The 23,681-nt window shown below is 34.7% G+C and overlaps 1 protein-coding gene across 5 annotated transcripts in view; it reads left to right on the top strand.

Annotated features, from left to right (window-relative positions):
- The window catches only part of NLGN4X (neuroligin 4 X-linked), a 170,205-nt gene that overhangs the window by 80,207 nt on the left and 66,317 nt on the right, over positions 1-23,681 (top strand). For 4 of the 5 annotated variants that reach the window (XM_069003916.1, XM_069003913.1, XM_069003923.1 and 1 more), the window contains 2 exons: positions 18,564-18,623; positions 22,057-22,209. In XM_069003916.1, the coding sequence (XP_068860017.1) occupies positions 18,564-18,623; positions 22,057-22,209 (213 nt within the window). The remainder of the gene's footprint in view (positions 1-18,563; positions 18,624-22,056; positions 22,210-23,681) is intronic. The other variant, XM_069003936.1, reaches the window with a different exon arrangement.

Consider the following 23,681-nt stretch of genomic DNA (forward strand, 5'->3'; position numbering starts at 1 on the left):
CCTTCCTGCATTTTCTTAAGCCAAGAAAGTTTCAATTCATGACCAACCATAAATACCACAGAAATACAATGTTTTTAATTAACACAAGCAAACCTCTCTTGGCCACGGTGATCATGTGGACAAGCTGAAAAAGTGCTGACTGTGCGATGTGTGCATTGCATTGCGACGGGTTACATCACTAGTCGTAACATGATGTAACCCAACGCAGCATGATGTAAGCGTCGTGATACATTGGAGATTTAAAGAAACATCAGCATTCTCTTCTCTCCCTCTGCCCCTTTCCAGGAATGTACTGTCATTCATGATCTGGTAGTTAATAACCAATCCCTCTTGTAGGTCTGTGAATGCTCATGTCTTATTCTTATTCCTATTATTCTAACTCTTGCTTTTACTCTTACTTTTAATCTTACCCTTAGTTATAATAATATTTTCCCTTCTAACTATGGGCAATGCAGCTTCAATTCTTAAAAGAAATGTTACTTTAATTCTATGTGCATATATAGGTACAGTTGCTCTCTGTCAGTTTTCATAGATTTCTGATGAGAATTTAAAAGAAATTTAGTCATGCTGTGTTTAAAAATGTTTCACATGTCTGAAGGGCACAAATAATTTATTCCAATTTTAAAATTGTGTAACCAAACTACAGGTTTGAAATACCTTTGATTTGTATTGCCAGCTGCATGTGGGAAGCTGTGCCAACCTTACAGCTTTTTTAAACATTTTATTTCTATTACAACTTGGTGCATTTTTTGCAACATCATTGCAGTTCTGAATCAGTTCAGCCTGTCTTCTGTGGGGATGTTAGGGTGATTTGTCTTGTGGCAATGGCTTCCTATTAGCATTGCTGCATTCAGGACAGACTTTTGCATATTCCTTTCATTACTATGTCCATTCTGAAACTAAGTTAGCAGGCACGTACACTGCAAATTTTAATTAAACTTAGAAACTGAGATGTACTTCTTTTGTGTACTTGTATACAAGCAATTTTGTGATTGGCTTTGATGTTTTGAGAAAGTCTATTTTAGGAAAAGTATCAAGCACAGGTAATTTTCTAAAGGTGAATAGAGGCCCACATTTTATCCCCTAACAAAATAATATTCCTTTTATGATCTTAAAGATGGAACAGAGTATGATCAAATAGTATAGTAAACTTTAAAGGGTAAATCAAGAAGAACAAAAAAAAACCCTTTTGGAAACTTAATTCTATGATTCTATGATCCTATGTGAGGACTAGGGACGGTAACTAGCCCTTCTTTGATCCTAGTATCAATTTAGCATGTGCTTTTTATTTCACTGCTGCCACATCTTAAATAATTACGTTGTTATAAAAGTTAGTTTTCTCCATGACACCATTAAAAACTGAGGTTGAAAGTATTTTAGGATCACACGAAATATTTTTATCCTGTTCCTTTCTTTCAAACTGTCAGTTCTCTCTTGCAGTAAGGAATCCTGATGGTGCAAGAGACTTCTGTGGGAACTAAACTTCCCTGTGATTTTTTCACTGAGAGTTTGGTGGTTGATCTATGCCATGAAACACACAGTTCACGATCTCTACCCCATAACTTTTATTTTGAACATAAATCAGTCACACTTACCTCAGTTAAACTGGACATAACTGTGGGTTTTGCCTTTTTTTGAGTTATTGGTGCCAGCTATATGGTGTAACATGCTTACATGCTAATAATAGTACAAAATGCTAATAAATGTTTGGTATTTTACTGCAATATGTCATCGTAACTTTTTAAAAGCCTTTATTGGTTTTGAATTGTTAAAGATTAATAGCTTTTAGATAGATTCAATTCTTTAGAGGAATTCAACACCATGTTTTCACAGAAAAGCTGGCTTACTTCTAAGTACATGAGCTCTGTAAAGGAACAATTCAACAGTGTTATAATTCTTGTTATTTTTTCTGTTCTCTGGATGTAATTGAGGGTTCTAACTGAATCTCTTCACATAAAAAGTTATTTTTGTGTTCCAGAAATATAGAGTACTGATGGAAGACTTTCTGCTATATGCTGTGTAAAAATGAATCTGGATGTGAATGTATCATTCCTGTTAAAACCTGCCATACCTGGTTATTACACATTAGTATACAATATTACTGTATTTTCACAATAATTTCTGCTATGCTCTGATACTCTGAGTGTTGCATTTGGCTTTTTTTTTAAGGTTCTCATCACTATGACTAGAGTATGCCGAAGGCTTTTTCTTTCAAAGTTGTGGATAATTTGGAATCTAACAATTATGTATCTGGATCCAGTTATTGCTTCCACTGTGCATGACTATTAGTTTTTAAACGTACTACTTTAGAGGTACCTCCAGCTCTATGCTGTTTACTTTTTATTCAGAAAGAAAAAAAGAGAAAGAAGTACACCTTGTTTAAAATTTGTCTCAAACTGGGGCAGGCATTGTTTATCTCCACGGACTGCAGAGTGAATAGTTCATATTTCACAGGCATGTAGATGTTTCTGTGACTTAAGTTAAAAAACTTCGCTCCTTAAGTGGTAAAAAACAAAGCTCCCTAATTTCCCTAGCTTTATAAACTGTCTTTTAAGGTACTCATATTTTTTCTAGCCTTGGTTCATGTAGTTTCTGTGACTGGCAAATTGTACAATATCATAATTCATCCCCTTCTCCAGATCATTAACAGAATATCAAACAACATCAGATTAATATACTGAATATTTCACTAGACCATTAATCTTTTCCTAGATTGAAAATTGACCTCTGGTTACAATATAGCATACCCTGTGTAGCTTGTTTTTAATCCATGACATTACTTCACCTCTTTCTCTGTGAATAATTATGTTTTCAATGTCTCATGGATAAAGGTTTATCAAAGGCTTTTTTTGAAAACTCAAGTACATTTTATCTAGAAATTTTTTTTATCAAGATTTCTAGCAGATCAAAGAGTGATGCTTGTTCTTTCAGGAGAGCTACGGCTTATTTTCTGTCTATGTGTATAAGTGCTCTATGATGCTTCTAACTACTGTTTTCCTTAGGCTACAGTAACTTTTTTCCTTGACTTTAATATGTATATTATATGTTCCTACTAATCTCTTATAGTAACTTATTTCAATTAGACACTGAAGCATTTCACTGGCAGATCAACAATTTTATTCTCAACCTTTTTTTGAGAATAACATACTGGCTTATAATTAATGTATCTAAGGATATAGGTGATAGTAATTATTCTTCTGACAGTCCAGTTTATCAAAATATAGCTTGTTTAACTCTCTTTTATACATCTTTAATTCCTGAATACTCTAAGAGAAATGCATATCATCTTGTTACTTCTTGTAAAACTTAACACCTAAAGAAGAAAAAGAGAGTAGAACAAGGTGATATTAACAAAAATTAAGTCAAGAAACTGAAATAACATTTTTAGGAACCCAGAGTGCAGAGAATATTTCTCTTCCTGTTCTGAAGGGTTCTACCCCCCGGACAACACTGTTTTTGACCTTCGTCCTTGGAGAAAATTGCCTACCCTCTGGGAAGAATTAGAATCTACACTGGTGTGAACTAGGTGATAGAATATTATGTAAGATTGTCACAGGGTGAAAAATTTAAAAGATTTGGGTTTGTTCATATAGTAAATAGATAAAAGCAATAAACTTCAAAATGGAGGATTGTTGTTGTTCTCCAGACCTCCTTCTTCTTCTTCTACTACTCCATATTCTGCAGTAGAGTAGTTTGGGATGATTGGATAAAGAATTCCACAGTTCCTCTCTATGTGACTAGATGATTTATCATACATTGGTGGAAAAGTAAAACAAAAGTATGCTTTTAGTGACCATTGGTTAATTTACCTTTAAAAAGGCTGTGTAATCTTGATAATTTGGCATTCTCCTGCATTCTCTGCTCTGTGGTATGTCTGGGTCACTTTAAGTGGCTCTATTTCTCTGATAAGACTTAATAAACAACTATCTGAAAGCAGAGAAGGCTGATGGCCCTGTTCGTCTCTCGGACTCCTGGCAAAGACTCTAAAATTCTCCCTCAGCCAGGGAGGTATAATTACGGCATGGTCAGTAATAACTGAATGCTGAAAGATGGAGAATTACTGAAGAGACCATGAGACTGAATTAATTTTGATATTCTAGGGTGTTGTCATAGTTTAACCCAAGCCTGCTCACTCACATGCTCACTCATTCTTCCCCCAGTGGCATGGGGGATTGGATTGAAAGGGTAAAAGTGAGAGAATTCATAGGTTGAGATAAAGACAGTTTAACAGATAAAGAAAAAGCTGTGTGCACAGGCAAAGCAAAACAAGGGATTCATTCACTGCTTCCCATCTGCAGGCAGTTGTTCAGCCATCTCCAAGAAAGCCGGGATCTATCACGTGTAACAGTGACTTTGGAAGACAAATGTCACCACTGAACATCCCCCCTGCCTTCCTCCTTCATACCCTGGTTTATACACTGAGCATGAAGCCATATGGTGTGGGATATCCCTTGGGTCACTGGGGGTCATCTGTTCCCTCCCAGCTCCTTGTGCATTCCCAGCCCCCACACTGGTGGAGTAGGGTGGGGCAAGAGGCAGAAAAGGTCTTGACTCTGTGCAAGCTCTGCTCAGCAACAGCTCAAATATCCCTGCGTTACCAACACTGTTTCCAGCACAAATCCAAAACATAACCCATGCGAGCCACCCAACCAAAACCAGCAGAGGTAGTAAAGTATATATTGTGGGTATTTAAGCATAATCCTAGGGTAAAATTAATGGAAAAATTAAAACATCATGACATAAAAAAATGAGGGAAAAGAAGAATCAAAGTCATGTAAGGAAGAGATAAAAACATCACTTTAGAAAGCTTAACTACTGTGAAGAAAAAAAATGGTATCAGAGGATGCAAAAACATGCAAAGGAAAGGAAGAAGAATTGGAAGAAAATAGCTTGTCAGATGATGTCACTTTCTTGGTGCGAAAATCTGAGAGCTACTCTTGAGAGAGGGAACATTATCAATTACTTTAATGATCTTGTTGGTACCATACTGCTGATACTAATGGATTTGAAACCTATTTTCAAAGGCAAGAGTCTGAATCACAAATTAAGGGTTGTTACTGGAATTGCTGCTTTTTACAAAAATCTGTAATAAACTTTCAAGGGAAATTTATTTAGAGACCTGTGAAATGAGATACTAAAATGAAATGTGGCAAAGTCAATATGGGACAGAGAAGGGCAGTGCACTTTGATCATGAGGAAAATTATATCATCAAAGTTAAAATATGGGTGACAGCAGGGGTTTATTTTGAAATGCTAAAATGTAGAAAGTTGTTTGCACTGAACTGTATATGCAGAATTTGCAGAATGTCCCATCATAGATTTGTTGCATGAATTATTAAACTTGTTCCAAACCTAATGTACCACAGATTTTAGAAAACACACAAAATAAAACAACAGCCCTCAGTAATGGTGGACATGCTTGGTTTTATGCAGCCAAGATTTTGATTGTCTTTCTGGGCTGCAAGCCCACACTGACATCTCATGTCCAATTTTTTCATCCACCAGTATTCCCAAATCCTTCTCTGCAGGGCTGCTCTCAATCCATTCATCACCAGTCTCTATTGATACTGGAATGTTCAGACCCAGGTGCAGGACCTTGCACTTGGCCTTGTTGAATTTCATGAGGTTCACACTGGCTGACTGTTCAAGCCTGCCAAGGTCCCTCTGACTGGCATCCCTTCTCTTCCGTGTGTCAACTGTACCACACAGCTCAGTGCTGTCCACGAACTTGCTGACGGTGCACTCAATCCCACTGTGTCATTAATAGAGATATTAAATAGTATTGGTCCTAACACAGGCTCTTGAGGGACACCACTGGCTACTGGTTTCCACTTGGACATTGAGCTGTTGACTATTTTTGTTAGCAGCCATGGAGTCAATTCCTAATTCATCTAAATAGCCCTTCCATCAAATGTCTATCTCCCTAATTTATCAGCAAGATTGTTGTGGGGAACCATACCATAGACCTTACAGAAGCAGAGATAGATGGTATCCATAGCTTTTCCCTTATCCCATAATAATCATGGAAGGCCACTGGATTAGTCATGCATAATGTACTGACGATTTTCTTTTCCTTTCTCCACTTTGTATGGCAAATTTTATCAGGGTTTACTGCTAAGAAGTATGAAATTACCCACAGTGGTGCCTGAAAAGCAAAACACAATGCAAAGGACATTCTCAGCTTTTTCCTCTGTTGCTAAAGGATCCAGGCATGAAAGCCTAAAAAGAGTGTGAGAACTTGGCAAATGTCACACAGACACACACGAACAACCACATACACATACAGTGGAACTAATGGAATTTGCCGTTTGGCAGCTGTCCAGCTGAGGAACAGCTACTACAAAAATCACCTTTCACCTGGTGCTTTTGTTCCTTTCAAATTATGCCTCAGGAGAAAAACAGTTGGCAGAAACTGAATGTTCTTTAGAAGGGAGGGGAGAGTTTAAAGGCACAGAGTAAGTTCATCTGCTACACCACGTGTTTTTTGTCAGGAAGCTTTGAGCTTGGACAGGAGGTTAGGTTGGTGCTCGGAGGAAACCCTGACAGATTTGATCACAGCAATCTTTTTTTGCTGTGTTTTTACATCTGATACCTTCTTCTTGTTGCCATAGTGGTAGGAAAGTTGGCTGTGGGTGCCAATATTTCTGGTTTGCTCGTGTAAGTGTATTTGAGTCCTGGTATGACTAACAACAGCATACAGGCAGGTATAATTTAGACTGATGTTGTGCCAATTTTACCTTCAGACAACCTCGCTAAATCACTTTGTCAGTGACCTTCAACAGACTGAAGCACTGTGGCTTATTTTCCTGAGGAAAACTGTCAATTATAGTTAATTTCCTCAAATAGATGGTAGGTGTTTTAAATTGTAAATTGCACTGATTGAGAAAAGGAAGCATTCAGCTCTCGTCTACAGCTGAATACAAATGCAGAACTAAGTTTTTTCCTGTAAGACTTGAAGGTATATATGGCAACAAATAACACCAACATACATACAATAATACTTACTGCTCAAATAAATCAAAAGAAGAAAAATTTGACCTGTTCATTTTCTCCAGAACTACTTATATTTAAAGATGACTGAAATTCAATTTCTCAGAAGTAGTTGCATACATAAGCTGTATCATTTCACATCTAATTCCATGTAGTTCATATATAATTCCTATTAAATGCAAAATTTAACTTGTCTTTCTTGAGATGGCATGCAGTATTTACATCAAAAAGGGCTTTTTATTAGTTGCTTCTAATTTCCTACTTCTGTCAGTTAATTATAATTGACAAACCACTTTTATTCCTTTCTAAATTTTGAGTAAAGCATGAGCCTCAATACTGAAAGTACAAAATGTGAATTATGCTTGGAACATTGTAAAATGGAAAGCCAAAATGAGATACGGGTTCTCATTGAGTTTGTTCAATGGAGAAAAGATTTTTTCACCAGCACAGATCTATAATCCACAAATTATTCAAAACCAACTGGTATTTTCAAGTAATGGAGTTTAGATGGATCAGATGCTAGTGAGTTCAGTGCTGTGTTGCTGAATTTTGAGTTTAAATCACGATTCTGACCAGCAGTTTTGAGGCTAGCTTACTATAATTAATAATTATATAGAATCTGTAAATCAAAATCATCTTTGTTCAGCTTTAGTATTGTAGATAAAATAGCACAGCTTCATAATAAGCTCAAAACTAATGCTTGGAAACAGTTAAACTGCAAATCATACAGAATGCTGCAGGTTTGTCTGTGCTTTCTCTCTCCTCAACCCTCTTCCCTAATATTTTTCTGTGAAAACAAAAAAATCTTATCAAGTTGATGACAAAAAGCTATTGCCAGTTATTTGGGATAAGAACACTAATTTCTGTTTGGAAACGTCATATACATTTTTATTACTGAGTAATAATGACTAAAATGTTTACATGAACTTTATATTCAAGGTTCTATCTTATTCCCTACGCATCTGTTATTAAGTTTCAGGGAAAATCTTTCACATGCCTGTACTATTTCGTGAAGTATTAGAATAATTAAATATTCGTATTTCACACTATAAAGCTCTTCATCATACAAAACTTAGATCTGATTTTCCCAGAAATAGCTATAATATATTCTATTCCATCTTTTAAGTTTATACACCTTTTATTAGCAACTTAGTTGTTTGATAGTCTAATTGTTTAGTTAGCATGGTATAATTAATTCCAGTAAGATTTAATACGTTGTTGTGTGTAGATGAAGGTGTCATTAAAATGTAGTAGAGAAAAAAACCTGAAAACGTGGCTATATGCTAAAATCAAACAAAACCAACCAACCAATCAACAAAACCCCAAAACCCACAAAAGTTTTTATCTCCATTGGTTGTCTTATATGGACCTCCTATTTACCTGTAACTAACACTTCAAAGATTTCCAAATAAAAACTAAGGTATCAAAGGTCCAGTAAACATCAAAACATGGTACCAAACTGTTATCTGTCACAATGGAATAAAATGATAGTTTCACAGGATCCACTGACATTACAAACACAATTATTTCCTGAATTCTCCAAAGGCAACCACAAATTAAACTAGTCTTCAAAATGAGGAATTAAATAGCTGCATCAAATAATTAGATGTATTCTTAAGAGTTGATTATTCAGTTCACAGCTTCCAGTGGTGCCTGCAAATGTCCAAAGGGAGAATTTGCATGAACAACTTCACCAGCAGTTGTTGAATACAGAGCGTGTGCTTGTGTTGTTCAGTTGTCTGCAGAAAGGGTTCATTACATTCATTTTAAATGGCACACAGGTACTTACTTCTCTTAAGCCTATTTGAAAGTAGTCACCCTTTAGTTATAGGTAGTATTAGGTCAACATTACTGAATTCTTGTGCAAATTCTACTTGTCTAGATTAACTAGAATGTAGTTGCATCTAGGCTTGGGAATTTTGATTATTTATAAACGCTGAATTATGTTTTCTAATTTAGAAGTCATATACAAATTTTGCAACTTAACTGTAGTATACTCATCATGCCAACAAACTTTTGCCACTCAGCAGCTAATTGCACTCAACCTGCGTCTTACACTCACTGACTCGACACTGACTAGTTGTGGATACAAATATGCTGCTAGCAAGAATTTCTCTTGCTTCTTTCCAGTGCTGTGAGATATTTTTCTCTCTCACAAAGATATTAGTAGAGTTGTATAAACTATGAACACCTGCAACCTTGCAAATCTTTGTTTATAGTACAGTAGAAAAATATTTTGACAATGGATGTTTTAGGATTTTAGCCAATCACCCCAAGGGGTGGCTGATCCTTTGACCAATTAGACTATGAAGAAAAAAAGTCTATAAAAGAGTTGTAAAATAATTAAATAAATCAGTCTTGCTGCACAATTCCTGCCTGCTGGATCTCTCTTCTCCTCCCTACCACTGCGGGATACCGCGATAACTAGTCACTGACTTGACAGTGCGGTATTAATATGCTCTGAACAAACTGCGGTGGGATTTATATATCCTACAAATATACGGCCATGCTCCTCTGGCTTCTTGTGCACCTGCTCACTGGAGAGCATGGGAGGCTGAGAAGTCCTTGACTTAGGGTAAGCATTACTCAGTAACAACTAAAACATCAACATTATTCACATACTAAATTCAAAATACTGCACTGTACCAGTTACTATGAAGAAAATTAATTATATCCCAGCTGAAACCAGGACACAGCTTTACTACATTCACACTTTACCAAGTGCATCACTTCAGCAGAGAAATGTCAGCTATTTGCGGTCACTGCTATGCTTTCACACTGTCAGTGTTTCAGCTGATGTCTGCACAGAAAAATATGTGCTTATTTCTGAATTAATTTAACTATATGATAGTTTTATGGTTTTAATTAGTCTTTCATTATTGAATCAGTAAGCATTGCAGGCTTAGTCCAGTTCTCCATCAAATAAAGCAGATTCTGTTACACTGGAAGTGCAAGAAACACTCATCTGTTGGAGGTCACTGAAAGGATAGGCTTCACTATGCCCTCTTTCTTTAGAGCCATTATGGACCGTTTTGTCAAAGCCATGTATTGTATGTAGAAGACTGTAAATTCTAGTTATGGTGTAACTTGCATGACAAAAACCCTTATAAAAATTATTAGTGAATTTATGTGGCTACCTCATTTCTATTTTAGTTATGACTCCTCTAAAATAATAATAATTTTACTAATAAATAAAACCAATATGTTAGATATTAATTCAATAGTTTTAAAAAATATTGTTGGTGTATATATATATATATATATATATTTTGGTAATTTTTATTCAAAGCAATTTTAGGGGGTAAAAAGTGTGCCAAAACAGATTAACACAATATGAAATATAAAATGTACCCTTTTTATAAATTCTTTTCCAGGATGTGTTGTAGTCGCTAGATTTAGCGGGCTGTAGCTTCCTGAGAGCTCAGCGGGGACACTTAGGGCAGTGCAATCCTGGTTGCCCTCCTGTAGTCCACTTCGGACGGCCCCGCAATCTTGCTCCAGCAGCTATCAACCCTACAACCAGTGATGGCAAACGAGGCGAGAAGGGTCTCCCAAAGGGATTTGAGAGGACTTTAATCACATCTTGTCCCCGCAATCTCCAGAGGCAGAGAGACCTCATGATACCCTTGCGGGGGGGTTTTGTCAGGGGCTCAGGGGCGGACCCTGGGCGGGGTTGGGATACAGGAACCAATAGGCAGAGCCCAAGGGAGTGGCCAAGGCTAAGGGCAGGGGAGGGCAGGAGGGGGAAGATGGCATCACAAAAGCAGTGAGCTAACAGATTACTACAAGGATGAATAAATACAATCTCAGGAAATGCAAATATTTTCAGAAAAATAAATAAATTTTAGGTGTGTTTCTTTCAGTAGACATAACGTGTACAGTATAAGTGTCAGTGTTTATCTTTGTCATAGACCTATTTTTAACAATCTTAAAATAGATGGTTCACTTTCCAAAAATGAAATAGATAGAAAAACTTTGAAGTATATAGGAAAATTTTGAAGTATAGTGAAAACTTTGACAAAAAGGAAAGAAACATGATTTTCCCAGTTACTAAAAGTTTTTTCTTTTATATCTTACATGGAATAAGATCTAATATCTGTTAGCTGCTGAACAGAGAGTAGTGTAATCAGCATGTAGACCAACCAAAACTTCACGTAACGACATCTCTCCTGAGTAATAACTGTTGCTGCTATTTTGGTCCTAACTAGTGATAAGTGTTGCTGCTATTTTGGTCCTAACTATTGATCAAAATCCCATATTATCTATAGAGACAGTCTAAAGATTTTCCCTACCACAGAATCTGTGGGATATTATAATTTCTTCATTGAGTTGAATTCATTGAGTTGAATCTATATTGGCACACTGAGTTGGACTAAACTTATAAGGAAAGGAATGCCCATATGAATCACAGATCTAATAACTCTTATTAAATCATAGTGAATAATTGTATTCACAAATCTCTACTTCTGAGAAGAGCTTGTAGTCTTTTGTAGAACTATATAGGACCCTATAGTCACTCTGTGTGACAATTCATATAGTCCATTGCCCTGTATTAACTTCTTGAAAAATCTCATTTAAAGCATGAGAAACTGAGTGATGGACTGATTTAATGCATTTGTTCTTGTCCAGGAAAACATCTTGTGGGAAGCACATAATTTAGATCATGGACTACTTGTCATACACAGGATTCAGTGTACTACCATTTGTAAAATATCATCTGTCTTTCATTGTACATGGAACGGTTAATGCCCAGAAAGATTCAAGCAATTTTTTTATGAAATAAAAAAGGTTTATGTAATCATGTAATTGAAAGCGATAGGCAACATAGAATACAGAATTAAGGTAATATAACAATTCCATATTTTTTATGCAACCCCTTTTTCAACCTCAGAATTTTTCTTTTTCAATAGATTTTTGTATTGGTTCTCTGAAACAATTTGAAAAAGCTTGTGAAACAGCATTTTCTTTTTGATTTAATCCTCGCTAATGCATGGAACACAAAACTGTAGGGATTTCAGCTGATCTTCCTTACAGTCCATCCACTTGTGAATATTACACAAAATTGTCCTTTAATTCTATTTTCTTGAAAAGAAACATTTCCTGGATATACAACAACATCTATGTGTTTCCTCTGGAATCCCAGCAATTTTGTGTGTGTGCTGCAGCTGGAGTGATTAAGAACATGAATTCAATTATGTTGCATGTGCCTTAGTCAAATGCTGCTGCTTTACAGAGCTAGTACTTGCAACCCAAAGGGTTTTGTTGTGTTGTTATTAATGGCATTAGAATAATGGCTACTTTAATCGTGTGTCTTCTGCTATTCAGTGATAATATAGGAATTAAAGCAAAACTAAACACATTTAATTCAGGCAAATTTAAGCAAATTTCTGAGCTTTCATTGCATTTCACATTGAAAACTACCTAGAACAGTAGGAATCTAAGTCTTCATGTTATTAAGGAAAGAGACAGAAGGCATCTAATTTGTGGCTAAGGACTGCATTGAAATCATTAAATATGGCTGTTTGCTAGAGTTATGCACATTGTTGATGTATTATAATTTAACATGATTTTGGGAAGGGAGTGCCAGAAAATAAAACTGGTTTCTATCTGGAAGCCGATTAGCTCTACAGAGCTTTTTCATGTGCATTTATGTGTACATATTTGCGTATATGTATGCACCCACATGTTGCCATTATTCAGTAAAGAGTTAAGAAATAATAGTTATTTAAATCTAGTCAATATGAATATATTTTTCTTTCTTTGATTAAATGAAAAGACTTCCAAACAACAGGTATATAGACATATTGCCTGCCTTTCTGATCTTTCCTAACATAGGGGATCCACAGTCAACTTCCAAGTAAATTTAACAACCTGAAATTCTCAACAGTCATTTTCCTCCACTCTATTTGAAGTGTCAAACGCCTCATTTGATCTTTCTTCAGCTGCCAAATTAGAACTTCTTGTTACAATTATAGAGGTAGCTGGAGAGCCTTGGCCATAGGCATGAGCCAGGTACAGTGTTGTGACAGCCAGATTGTCCCACTGATGGACCCCTTTTTTTGGACATGACTCAAGTCTTGCACACTAAGTGAGACTCAAAGTGAAGTTATCCCACCAATTTTAGGAAAAATGTAGAAAGGAAAGTTTGCTTTCCTAATGCTCTCTTGAGACTGTAATGAACTGTTGACTTGATCTGATTGTAAAATTATAATAGTTTTCCTGGGGTTGGAAAACAAGAGCTTTAGGGTTCTATTAAAATGGCTCTATAAATAAGACATATGACAGAGAATGACTGTTAAATCCTGTATTAATCTGGTTTGAGATGGAAATTTCCAGAAGGTTAAGCATGTGCTATGTGAAACTGGGAGGTCATACAACTAATAATGTGCTGTGTGATTTCTGAAAACGGAGCCCTTTTCCAAAATTAAATGGGGTCAAAAGGTATACTGTGTGACAGATGGAGCAATTGCATATAAAGTGCAAAGAAATGGCATCAGCTTAAGCAGTTGTGGATGATTTTTTGCTGCCATTAGAGGCTTCAGAGTGAATACCTAATATGCAAGCCTGGGAAACTGCATGCCTGGGACCTGCCTATATTACATATATGTGATTCATATTATCAGAATGGAGGAAGATGTAGCAAAAATTGCAAATACAACTGGGACAACTTACAAAACTAGAAAATCTGTTTGTGAATGAGATTTTTATTCGTTATGCAAAGGAAATGTGATCCAGAGGACATGCTTACAGAAGGGTGACTTCTTCATTTGTTATAGATTTATACATGGCATTGGGAACAAATCAGGGAATACAAGGTGACTGTACATCCATAGATAAATGAAATCGACTACTTTTTAATATTTTATTGACATATTGATCAGTGTTTCAAAATTAAAACCTTTTAGAGATTGCTGAATTAATGTTTACAACTGCAATGCTTACAGGGCTCCTTAGAGAGGAAAAAAAGTAACTTACATGAAACACTTCTTCGTTATGACCATATTGGCTGGTGCTGTTTTCAAAATGGCTCATATACGCTTGTGTTGGTCTGTATCTGTACTACCCATATGTATATACATATATATATATATGTATGTGAAAAAGAAGCAGTTCTGGCAGACAAAAGTCCTTCACAAAAGACGTTTGACAAAGTTCAGTAAAATGCATTGCACCGTGCTCTTTTCACTCAGCAATGAATGGAATTGTAGGACAAGTGAAAAGAAGTCACCTGGCCTTTAATATATGCGTTACGAAGACACATATTTTTCTAGTAGTTGTTATTAACAGTAAGATGTTTTTCTAAAACATGAACTTTTATACAAATGTATTCTTCAGTAGAGCTATGCTATCTACAGCATATTTAAGATATGTAATTAAATAGTTCCTAGCCTTTCCTAGCCTATGGAAAAAAAAGTTCTCATCCTATTTACATTTTGAAATATTTTTCTTTGTTACTTTTAAGTATCATGAAAAGTGAAACGCAAACTTTACAAACCAAGAACTCAAATCAAACACTAGGTTGGTCAATAGAGAGACTAAGGGAATTCAGTCTTTAATTCACTAGATCACCCCTCCCATATGCCCTGCTTCCTTCTCTACTGCTGGATCCTGGGTTGCTGTTGAAATTTACCATCCATGTTTCATGTGGGATGAACGAGTAAACAGTTCTTAGACTGCAGAAGAGCCAAATCCTATAATACAGTGATAATGTTTACTTGGTGTATGGGAATTGAAGGCTAAAATTGATGCTCCTGTGATATGGGAGGAGGAGAATGTGAGATATGGGGAAAAAATTGTCCCAACCCTGAACACTCACAAAAGAAGCCCCAAAGCAGAGGGAAGTGTTGATCTGTGGGACAATCAGCTGTTACAGGCAGGGAATTCTTCTGAGCAATGGGAGTTTCTGAGTCATAATTCCATTCAATCTCCTAGATTAATACAAATTTAAACTAGCCTTAGAGGCATAGGGAGCTTTTTTGTCTTATGACAGGGATTACCATATTTTTTTGGAAGTTTAAGGACAAACAAATTGACATTTTTAATAAATATACACAACATGGTTGGAAAATTCAAATTTTTGCTCTCTGCATGAGATAATAGGTTTCTGGAAGCTTATATTTTTCAAAAATTCATGTAAGTTTTCTAAGCAATACTCCTGTGTATTTTAAGTGGTTTTGGAGCTACTGAAATAATTCCAACAATAACATGTCTGTTCTCCTCAGACAGTTTCACACTAACAGTATTACCCACATGGCTTGTATCAGCAGTAGTGTGGCCAGCAGGACCAGGGCAGTGATGGTCCCCCTGTACTCGGCACTGTTGAGGCTGCACCTCCAATCCTGTGTTCACTTTGGGCCCCTCACTGCAAGGAGAACATTGAGGCACTGGAGTTACTGAAGGACAGCAGAGGTAGTGAAGCATCTGGCCACAAGTCTGATGAGGAGCAACTGAGGGAGCTGGGCTTGTTTAACTTGAAGGCTATGAAGCCCAGGGGACATTTTATCACACTCTACAGCTACCTGAAAGGAGTTTGTAGCCAGGTGGGGATTGGTCTCTTTTTCCAAGTAACAAGGGATAGGGTGAGAGGAAATGGCCTCAAGTTCCACCAGCAGGGGTTTAAATTGGATATTAGGAAAAACTCATGAAAAGGATGGTCAGGCATTAGAACAGTCGGTCCAGGGAAGTTGTTGAGCCACCATCCCTGGAGGTATTTAAAAGGTGTAGATGTGGCACTTAGGGGCACAGTTGAACTTGATGATCTTTTCCAGCCTTAATGATTACCTTATCTTGTGGCTGGTACACATAGTATGAAAAAAATCCAATGCGATAGGAACAAAGAAACCTGGTTGAGAACTCATTGATGTAATCCATTTTATCAGATCTTAAAATGAACATAAAATCCTCTCAAGCCCAAGAACTTATGTACAAAAGTGTATTCCAATTGCCAATAGACAAATGATTTCATGTTTTCATGTTTCACAACATGTAGGAGAAAGAGCATTCCCACTCACATTGTAATCAAATACATACTAAGTTATAGTAATTTCTTCTGAAAATGGATTACAGCATGATATTTTAAATATTTAATGAACATAAAAAAGAAATAAGGGATGTTTCAAATATTACAGATAACCTTTCGTCACATACCTTGTTAGGTGATATTTGTGTATCATCACATCTAGTAGCATGGTGTGAGCACATTTTCTAAATTCTCATTACATTTGTGTTGTTTTTTCAGAAGTACACTGAACCACAGTCACATTGGGAGACATTAAAGAGAAAATCCTTGCAATATGTTATTGACGTGTATTGAAGATTTTGGGAGGAGATAATACCCAAACTAAAATGTTTTGGGACACAACTACTCCTTTCCCTCAAAAATGCTTGAAATAGGGATTACAGTCCTAACAATTGCACACAGTTTTTGTCTGCAGGTACTGTATATATGGGCTCACACTGATTTTGATTTTTTTAATTCATAGCAATAATAAATATGTGGTAGTTGACTTTATATTTGCCATATGATGAACATATTTTTTATCAACCAATTAAAAGACTACCTTCCTGGAGGAGCTAGTATTGAAATTTGTTATGTGCATTCAAACTTGTGTCTATATGTATTCATTGCCTATAAATAATTATTTCTCATAAATATTTTACATGAATCAAAAATAGTTTAAGGGCAATTTATAGGTGGAGTACTTAGTTTATTTAAATACAAAAATAACTTTATTTGGATATCACCTGAGAAAGTATTCAACCTTCATTTGGATATAACTAATTTGGAACAATATTTCATAAAAGGAAAAAACATGGATAGTGACTGAGATTATGAGCCTATATCTATTACCTCTGAAAGAAATTAGAGTTTAGAGAACATCTATATTTCATTGACAGAGATATTTTACCTAGTTAATTATGTACTGTATATATATTGAATCCACTGGTGTACTGCATAAACAATACCTTTTGTACAACAACATGGGAGATGAAGACTATGTGGAGATGGAGTATCACTCACTGCTTTGCACACTTTGACTCACTAATCATCATCACTGCTTACGTAGTGGCACTGTTTCCAGAAAATGCCTGTAGAAAATCCATAACCAGAAGACAAATAAACTAATACAATGATCCCCAAACCATATATATTAAAAATCTTAAGTACTTTAGTAATAATAAAGACATTCTGTCTTAAAATCAGGGACAAAGATTTAATTGAACCCTTGGATTTTGAGGGTTATAAATATAGTTAAAGATTAGAATTTAAATAGCAGAATAAAAGGAGCTAATCACATTTTAGTTAAATATGATGCATCTGTGACAAATTTAGACTTCATACATAAGCAAGTTAAAGTATACTGTTCTTTTTCAGCATGTCTTGAAAAGGCACTTCAAAATAAAGACAATTCAAGAAAATAGTCATTAGACCATTTTATTTCTTTAGTAGCTATATTAATTTCTAAGCTATATTATAAATTGAGTTTCCTTTTCATGTTTCACTCCTTATCAGATAACTGTTTACATTACAGAGGGCTACCTGCTGCAGGAGTAAGCACAGTATAATAGAATGCTGGGTGCAAGGATAGCCTGGTGTCTTTTTATATTTTTAGTCAGAAAACAGAGGTATTGCCCAAGGATGGGGACGGTGAAAACCACGTTTATTTCCTCTTGCTACCATAAGCATAGGCTATGACATGTATGAGCAGAAGTGTTTATGTGTGTGTGCCTAAGTGTGTGTGTGCATGTTTACTCCTCAAAAGATTTTAAGAAAGCATATTGACACAAATTAAAATAGATTCTTTACTAATCTAATAAATAAATGCACGTTCTTTATCATGGTAAGTAAGTGGCTTCAGTTGATTTCTACATTTTTCTAAAGAGCATGAAATGTGGTATATTTTGGATGAAGGCTGGTTTTGGACCAATTTCTTGTCTGAGATTGACTCAATTCTATTTCACTTTTGTTTTGTTTTGTTTTGATTATCTTTTTGCTTATATGGGAAGCAAGATTAAGTTTTAAGGAGGTCTTTATGGTCTGTCTTAGTCCAGTCAAGTTGTGTAAAACTCAAATGATAATTTTATTTGCATTAGTTCCATCAAAAATTCAGATTTTGGCTGATTCTTAATAAATTCTAATGAGGACGAATAAAATGTTAAGTCATTAAAGAAAGTAACTGAAGGCATTATTTCTTCAACATTACAGAACAAAATAAAAAAAAAAATTGCATTTCTTATGTAAAAACATAACTTGGTGATTTTTTAGTATATTTTTTGGTTTATATTATTCTTTTTTAATAGCACATTAATTTGGTTTTTTTGCAGAAATCACTTTTAACTAAAGTACTGCATTGTCACAGAATATGATACATTTTTTCAAATATTTTCAATTTGTTCTTCTTGACATTTTATGTTTATGTGCAGTTTGCATCTTTTTTGTTTTTCAATTTCAAATGTAACAGATTTTGACATTTTTGTTACATTTTTTGTACTAGTGGTTTTTTTATTTTTGAGAACCTGCTGGTTTTGAATTCTCTTTTTTCCCTTTATTCTCCTCCTCAATATGAACCCAGGAGCCAACACAAAGAAAAGCGCAGATGATATAACCAGTAATGATCGTGGTGAAGATGAAGGTATTTTTTGTTTTTTCAAAGCCTGACCCTGATGCATGAACATAAACTTTTCAATTTTTGTTATAATAATAATGATTATTGTTATTGTTATTGCTGTTATTTCAACATGATTTTTAGTCCCTTATTTGCAGAAGCTCACATCAGTGTGCTTCTTTATTTTCTTCTTTAGAATTTACTTTGATTGTTTTTCTTTTTAAAATCTAAATTAGCATATAGATGAATGCAGTTCCTCCGTGACATAGGTGTAAAGTTTATTCCTAAATATGTGTGAAGTGAGTAACATAAATGTTATTTGAAACCACATATTTTTTCCCCTCTATTCTTAGGTTGAGAAAATGGAATTTAAAAACATGCATGTGCTCTTTTTCCTCCTACACATTTTGTAAATTCACTTGTTTGAAATTCATGAAAAAACTCATATGTATATCTTTCCTTTTCACACATATATCCTTTCACTTCCACTGTTTCCCCAGTGCACATGTTGTACATTGATGCAGTGGAATTGTGCTTTGTCTTTTCTATTTTTATTTACTTATTTTCTTTCTCACAGGATGTGGTTTATTTCAGGACACAAAAATAAAGGAAGCTGTTGATGTTCCTTTATATTTTTTTTTCCTGTAATCAGCTAACCTCTGAGACACATTCATTCTGACTCTGACCACATTCCCACTGAAATCAGTAACAATCATTTTCATTGACTTCTTTCAAAGCTGGATTGAAAGGAAATGCTAGAAGTTCACAGTGAAGTACCCCAAAAAAGTTTTGGATGGAAACACATTTTTTTTCCTTGCTTTGACACAACAAATCTATTTAGGATGCACCAAAATAGAAAGAAGTCATGAAATCTTCCTCTATTCTCACCCTTCTTTTTCATTAGTTACATTTTCAGTTTATTTGACTTCATGTATTTATCAAATTAGAAAAAAATATTTTCAAATTAAATGAGGAGATAACAGCCCTGGGTAGTTTATTGGTCTGGCTTCAAAGCAATATGTTTATTAATCCTCTCATGCTTGGCCGATCCAAAGTGTTATTCCATGTCTTTTTTCCTGTTTTCTCCTATCTGACATAATTTCAAATAACTTTGAAACATATGTCCTCTCTGTTTCTCTTCGAAACTTACACACTGCAGTGAGGATACTATCACCTCTTTTCCTGGGAGTTCAGGTCTATTGTAGCCACTCTGTCTATATATAAAATACCATAATAAAATACCATCCTATTTCTGTGCAACATATGCTTTTTTCAAATAATGGTATTATCATTTCTATACCAAATTCTGAAGTTAAAGCAAAGGACAAATAGCAAGCAAAACCAAAATCACTTTAAAATATAGATAAATATTAGATTATGAATACATTATTATTCAGCCTTTTTTAAAATTTATAAAATGTTAGGATTTCATTATTAAAAAGGGTATCCACTTTAGATTTAAGCACATAAATCATTGAGCTAATTTCCTTTATGTTGAAGATAGTTACTTTCCCATTGAAGGGGAAGGGGAAACCTTGTATTGACTTCAGCAGTGAAAGATTCAACCCTGAGGTAGAGCTGGGTGATAAGAAAAGATTAAATACAAAAAAATCTTTCCATGAGACTTTGGGGAGAGAAGGAAAAGGTAATTCAGCAACACAAATAATTGTTATTCAATTTCTTCTGCTTTCAGTTTTTTTGAGGGCTTCGCTGTGCATTCAGAAAAGAAGCACTTTTATGTACTTTGCTGAAAATGCTGATAATAAAAAAACAAACCAATAGATCCACTAGAATGCACCTCATTGCTTTAAATTATCTGTTTAATTGCTGTACTAGTCTTATAATCACAACAATTAAAAAGATCTTATCACACAAACTTTTGTTCTGCTGCTATAGTAGAACATTTAAAATACAACATGTAAGTATGTATACTTTCATGTAAAGGAGGCAGATTCAATGATAAGCTGTAAACTCTGACAAGTAGACAGGTGTACTTTGCAGCCTGGACATTCCTGAACTCAGCTGGAAATTTATGATATTTGAGGTAGTGTATACACATGAGTAAAGCAAAAGTGAGACATAGCAATATGACAGTCAAAATTTACCTTTAAGTATTCTCTAATTTGTTCCACATATATAGAACATTAAATATCTGGTACCTCATTGCTGATCAAATTTTTGTGTTTCAAAGTATTTCCTAATAAGCCTGAGGGGAGAGAAGAGGTTTGGAAGGCTTTCAAACCCAGGTCCCTCACCTGTAGCTATTTAGCTCTTTCAGCTTTTTCTTTGCCTGCCTCCCTTCTCCACTCTTCAATATATGCCTATCCAAAAGATTTTTTTTAAACCTAGTTTAATAATCAGAGACTCTGGTTTTCCTTGTATGTTATGCTATATACTCGAAAGAAGTGCTGATTCCATGAAGATACACTGAATTATTTGTAAAAGATTCGTGTATCTAATGGCAGCTTGCTGAATTGCCCTCTACTTTATAAAGAAGCTTAGCCCCTCTTCCCCCTGTTTTTTAGAGAACAGAAGTTCTAGATTTAGGTATGGTGAACCATCTCTGGCATCAGGAGACTAACTTTTTAGATTAATCTGGTCCTAAATATACCCCAGTCATTGATTAGCACATCTTTATAACTCACTATGAAATATGGAATATCAATTTAATTTAACTTTCTTTTAGAATTTTTTATTTTTTTCAATTTATTTTAACTTTCTTTTAGAAATAAATACCCATCTGTTTACCTTTTTAAACGTAGTCAGGAATTTTCTGCATATACAAAAGATCAGCGATACCATTAACTCAAGGCTGTTCTTTGAGGCTTAGCTGCTACCATGACTAGGAAAACTGCAACACAAAAGACATAGTTTGATTTAAACACAAAAAAATCTCGGCCATGAATTCACATAAATCCTCTCTGTTTGTTAATTCCTATGCTGTTTAAAAGAAGGAACAGTCTACTATGTTTTCTTCTACCAGAACAGTTAGATTTTGTGATATTATCTCTTACTGAACTATATGGACTATTATTTCAATAATTATGTCCCATGAGAAATGGAAAGTATGGATCATTACTATAATTTTATTATTAGATGCACAGATATTTCTAAATTAGCATATATTTGAATCAGAGTATTCCCAAAACCCCAAGATTTTTTTATAATCTGATTTTTTAGGATTTAAGATATTTCTATAAAAATTCAATTTCTTGTATTACAGAATACATTTCAAGTGTTCTGAGACCATTTTAGAGGAAACAGTATTAGAAATTTCAAATTATAAATATTAGGCTTGTAGGATGATCCTGAACTGTGTAAGCTAGCTGGTTAAAGTGGTGGTGATATTGAAAACATAGGAAATAATGCAGACTATTTTTAGCGCTGCTAAAAATTGCTAATGTCATTTTCCTTATGTTTTTATTACTTTATTGTGTTTTCCTTACTTGAACTTTTTCAGACATTCATGATCAGAACAGCAAGAAACCTGTTATGGTCTACATCCATGGTGGATCTTACATGGAGGGTACTGGAAATATGATTGATGGCAGCATTCTCGCAAGTTATGGAAATGTCATTGTTGTCACTATCAATTACAGACTGGGGGTTTTAGGTAAGTGACTCTTTTCTTCATTGAAATATTTACACAGAAATATTTGATTGCTGAATTTTTTCATTGATCGATCATAGATATTTGTCTCAGTTTTGATTTTAGAACAATCTCAATGATGGATTTTGAATTCTGTCCATTTTTTATGGAAACTGGGCTAAACTACATATTTTTGACAGCTGCCTTCACCTTGGAGAGAAATGACTGGAAATATCTAATGTTTTGAGCACTCGTATCTTTTTTTAAAATAATTTCTATTCTATGTTAAAAAAAAAAAAGAAGAAAGTTAAGAATGAGTCCTCACAATTTGAAAACAGCTGGTAATGGCAAGAAGAAGGAAAAATGTTACTATTTATCTGTATTTATTATTTTTTTGTGCAAACTGGTTTTTAGAGATACATACAAAAAATAAAAGGCCATATACACTGCACTGATGGAATTTGTGTTGCAGGTAATAGGCAGTTGAGAGTTTTCAAGGAGTACAGTGGCATTGTCTTCAAAAATATAAGGAGCTCCATAATAATGAATTATAGTACTGATGGAAATTAATATTTCTGTCTTTAAAACTGAAAAAAGAGCTTCATCTTTATAAATGACATTATGAAGATACCTGTGTTACCATTAGACTGCATAATGAAATAACCTTAGATCCATGACAACAGATCAAAAATCTTTGCTGCCTTCTCTGTGATTCCAGTTCCTGGCTGTTAGTGTGTACCAAACTTTCATCCAAAATAAGGTTAATTTATTTATTGAAGTTCTGCTTTTCTATAGAAAAATAAAATTTTAAAAATGGCAGATAATGGCAGACATTAGAAATATTTGTTATCTTAAAGAAAAAGCTTATAGTTTGTATAGAATAGCATACCGACTGCTCAAATGGTCATATTTCTGGCATTTTAAATACATAAGGTAAGGTACAATAATTTTGTTTGTGTGTCTTTTTACAAGGGTTTTTGATCTTTTTTTCTTAATAACAAAGCTGATCTATATTCATGGCGTGTACTATTTTGGAACACAGAAGACTTCTTTTGCTGAGCTACCTGTTCCTGCACTTCAGCAACTTTATAGTTCGTCAGAGTACTGAATTGTCCCTGATTTTGAGTCTTCTTTAAATACAAAAGTCCATTTTTTCCATGATGCAAACAGATTTAAATGTAAAGCCAGAAATATAAAAAGATATCTGCATATATTTATGCATGCAGTCTTGGTACTCAGAAACACCCAAACAAAAAAAAAAGAGACAAAAAAGGAAGAACTCAAGACACAAGAAAATGAATAGTTGTTTTGTTTGTTGTCAAGCAATGTGTATACCCAGAAACTTGGTAGTAGTTATTTATCTGTAAAAAAGGTTATTCAATGGATCTCTTTGAACGGTTTTCTCTTGATTTCTAAAAACTAGCATTGTTGAAGGATACAGATGAGTGTAAACCACTATAAGTGGTTTAAAATGTTTCATTGTCCCTCTGTATTTT

The sequence above is a fragment of the Aphelocoma coerulescens genome, chromosome 1 (assembly GCF_041296385.1).
Source record: "Aphelocoma coerulescens isolate FSJ_1873_10779 chromosome 1, UR_Acoe_1.0, whole genome shotgun sequence".
In the NCBI taxonomy this organism is placed as follows: domain Eukaryota; kingdom Metazoa; phylum Chordata; class Aves; order Passeriformes; family Corvidae; genus Aphelocoma; species Aphelocoma coerulescens.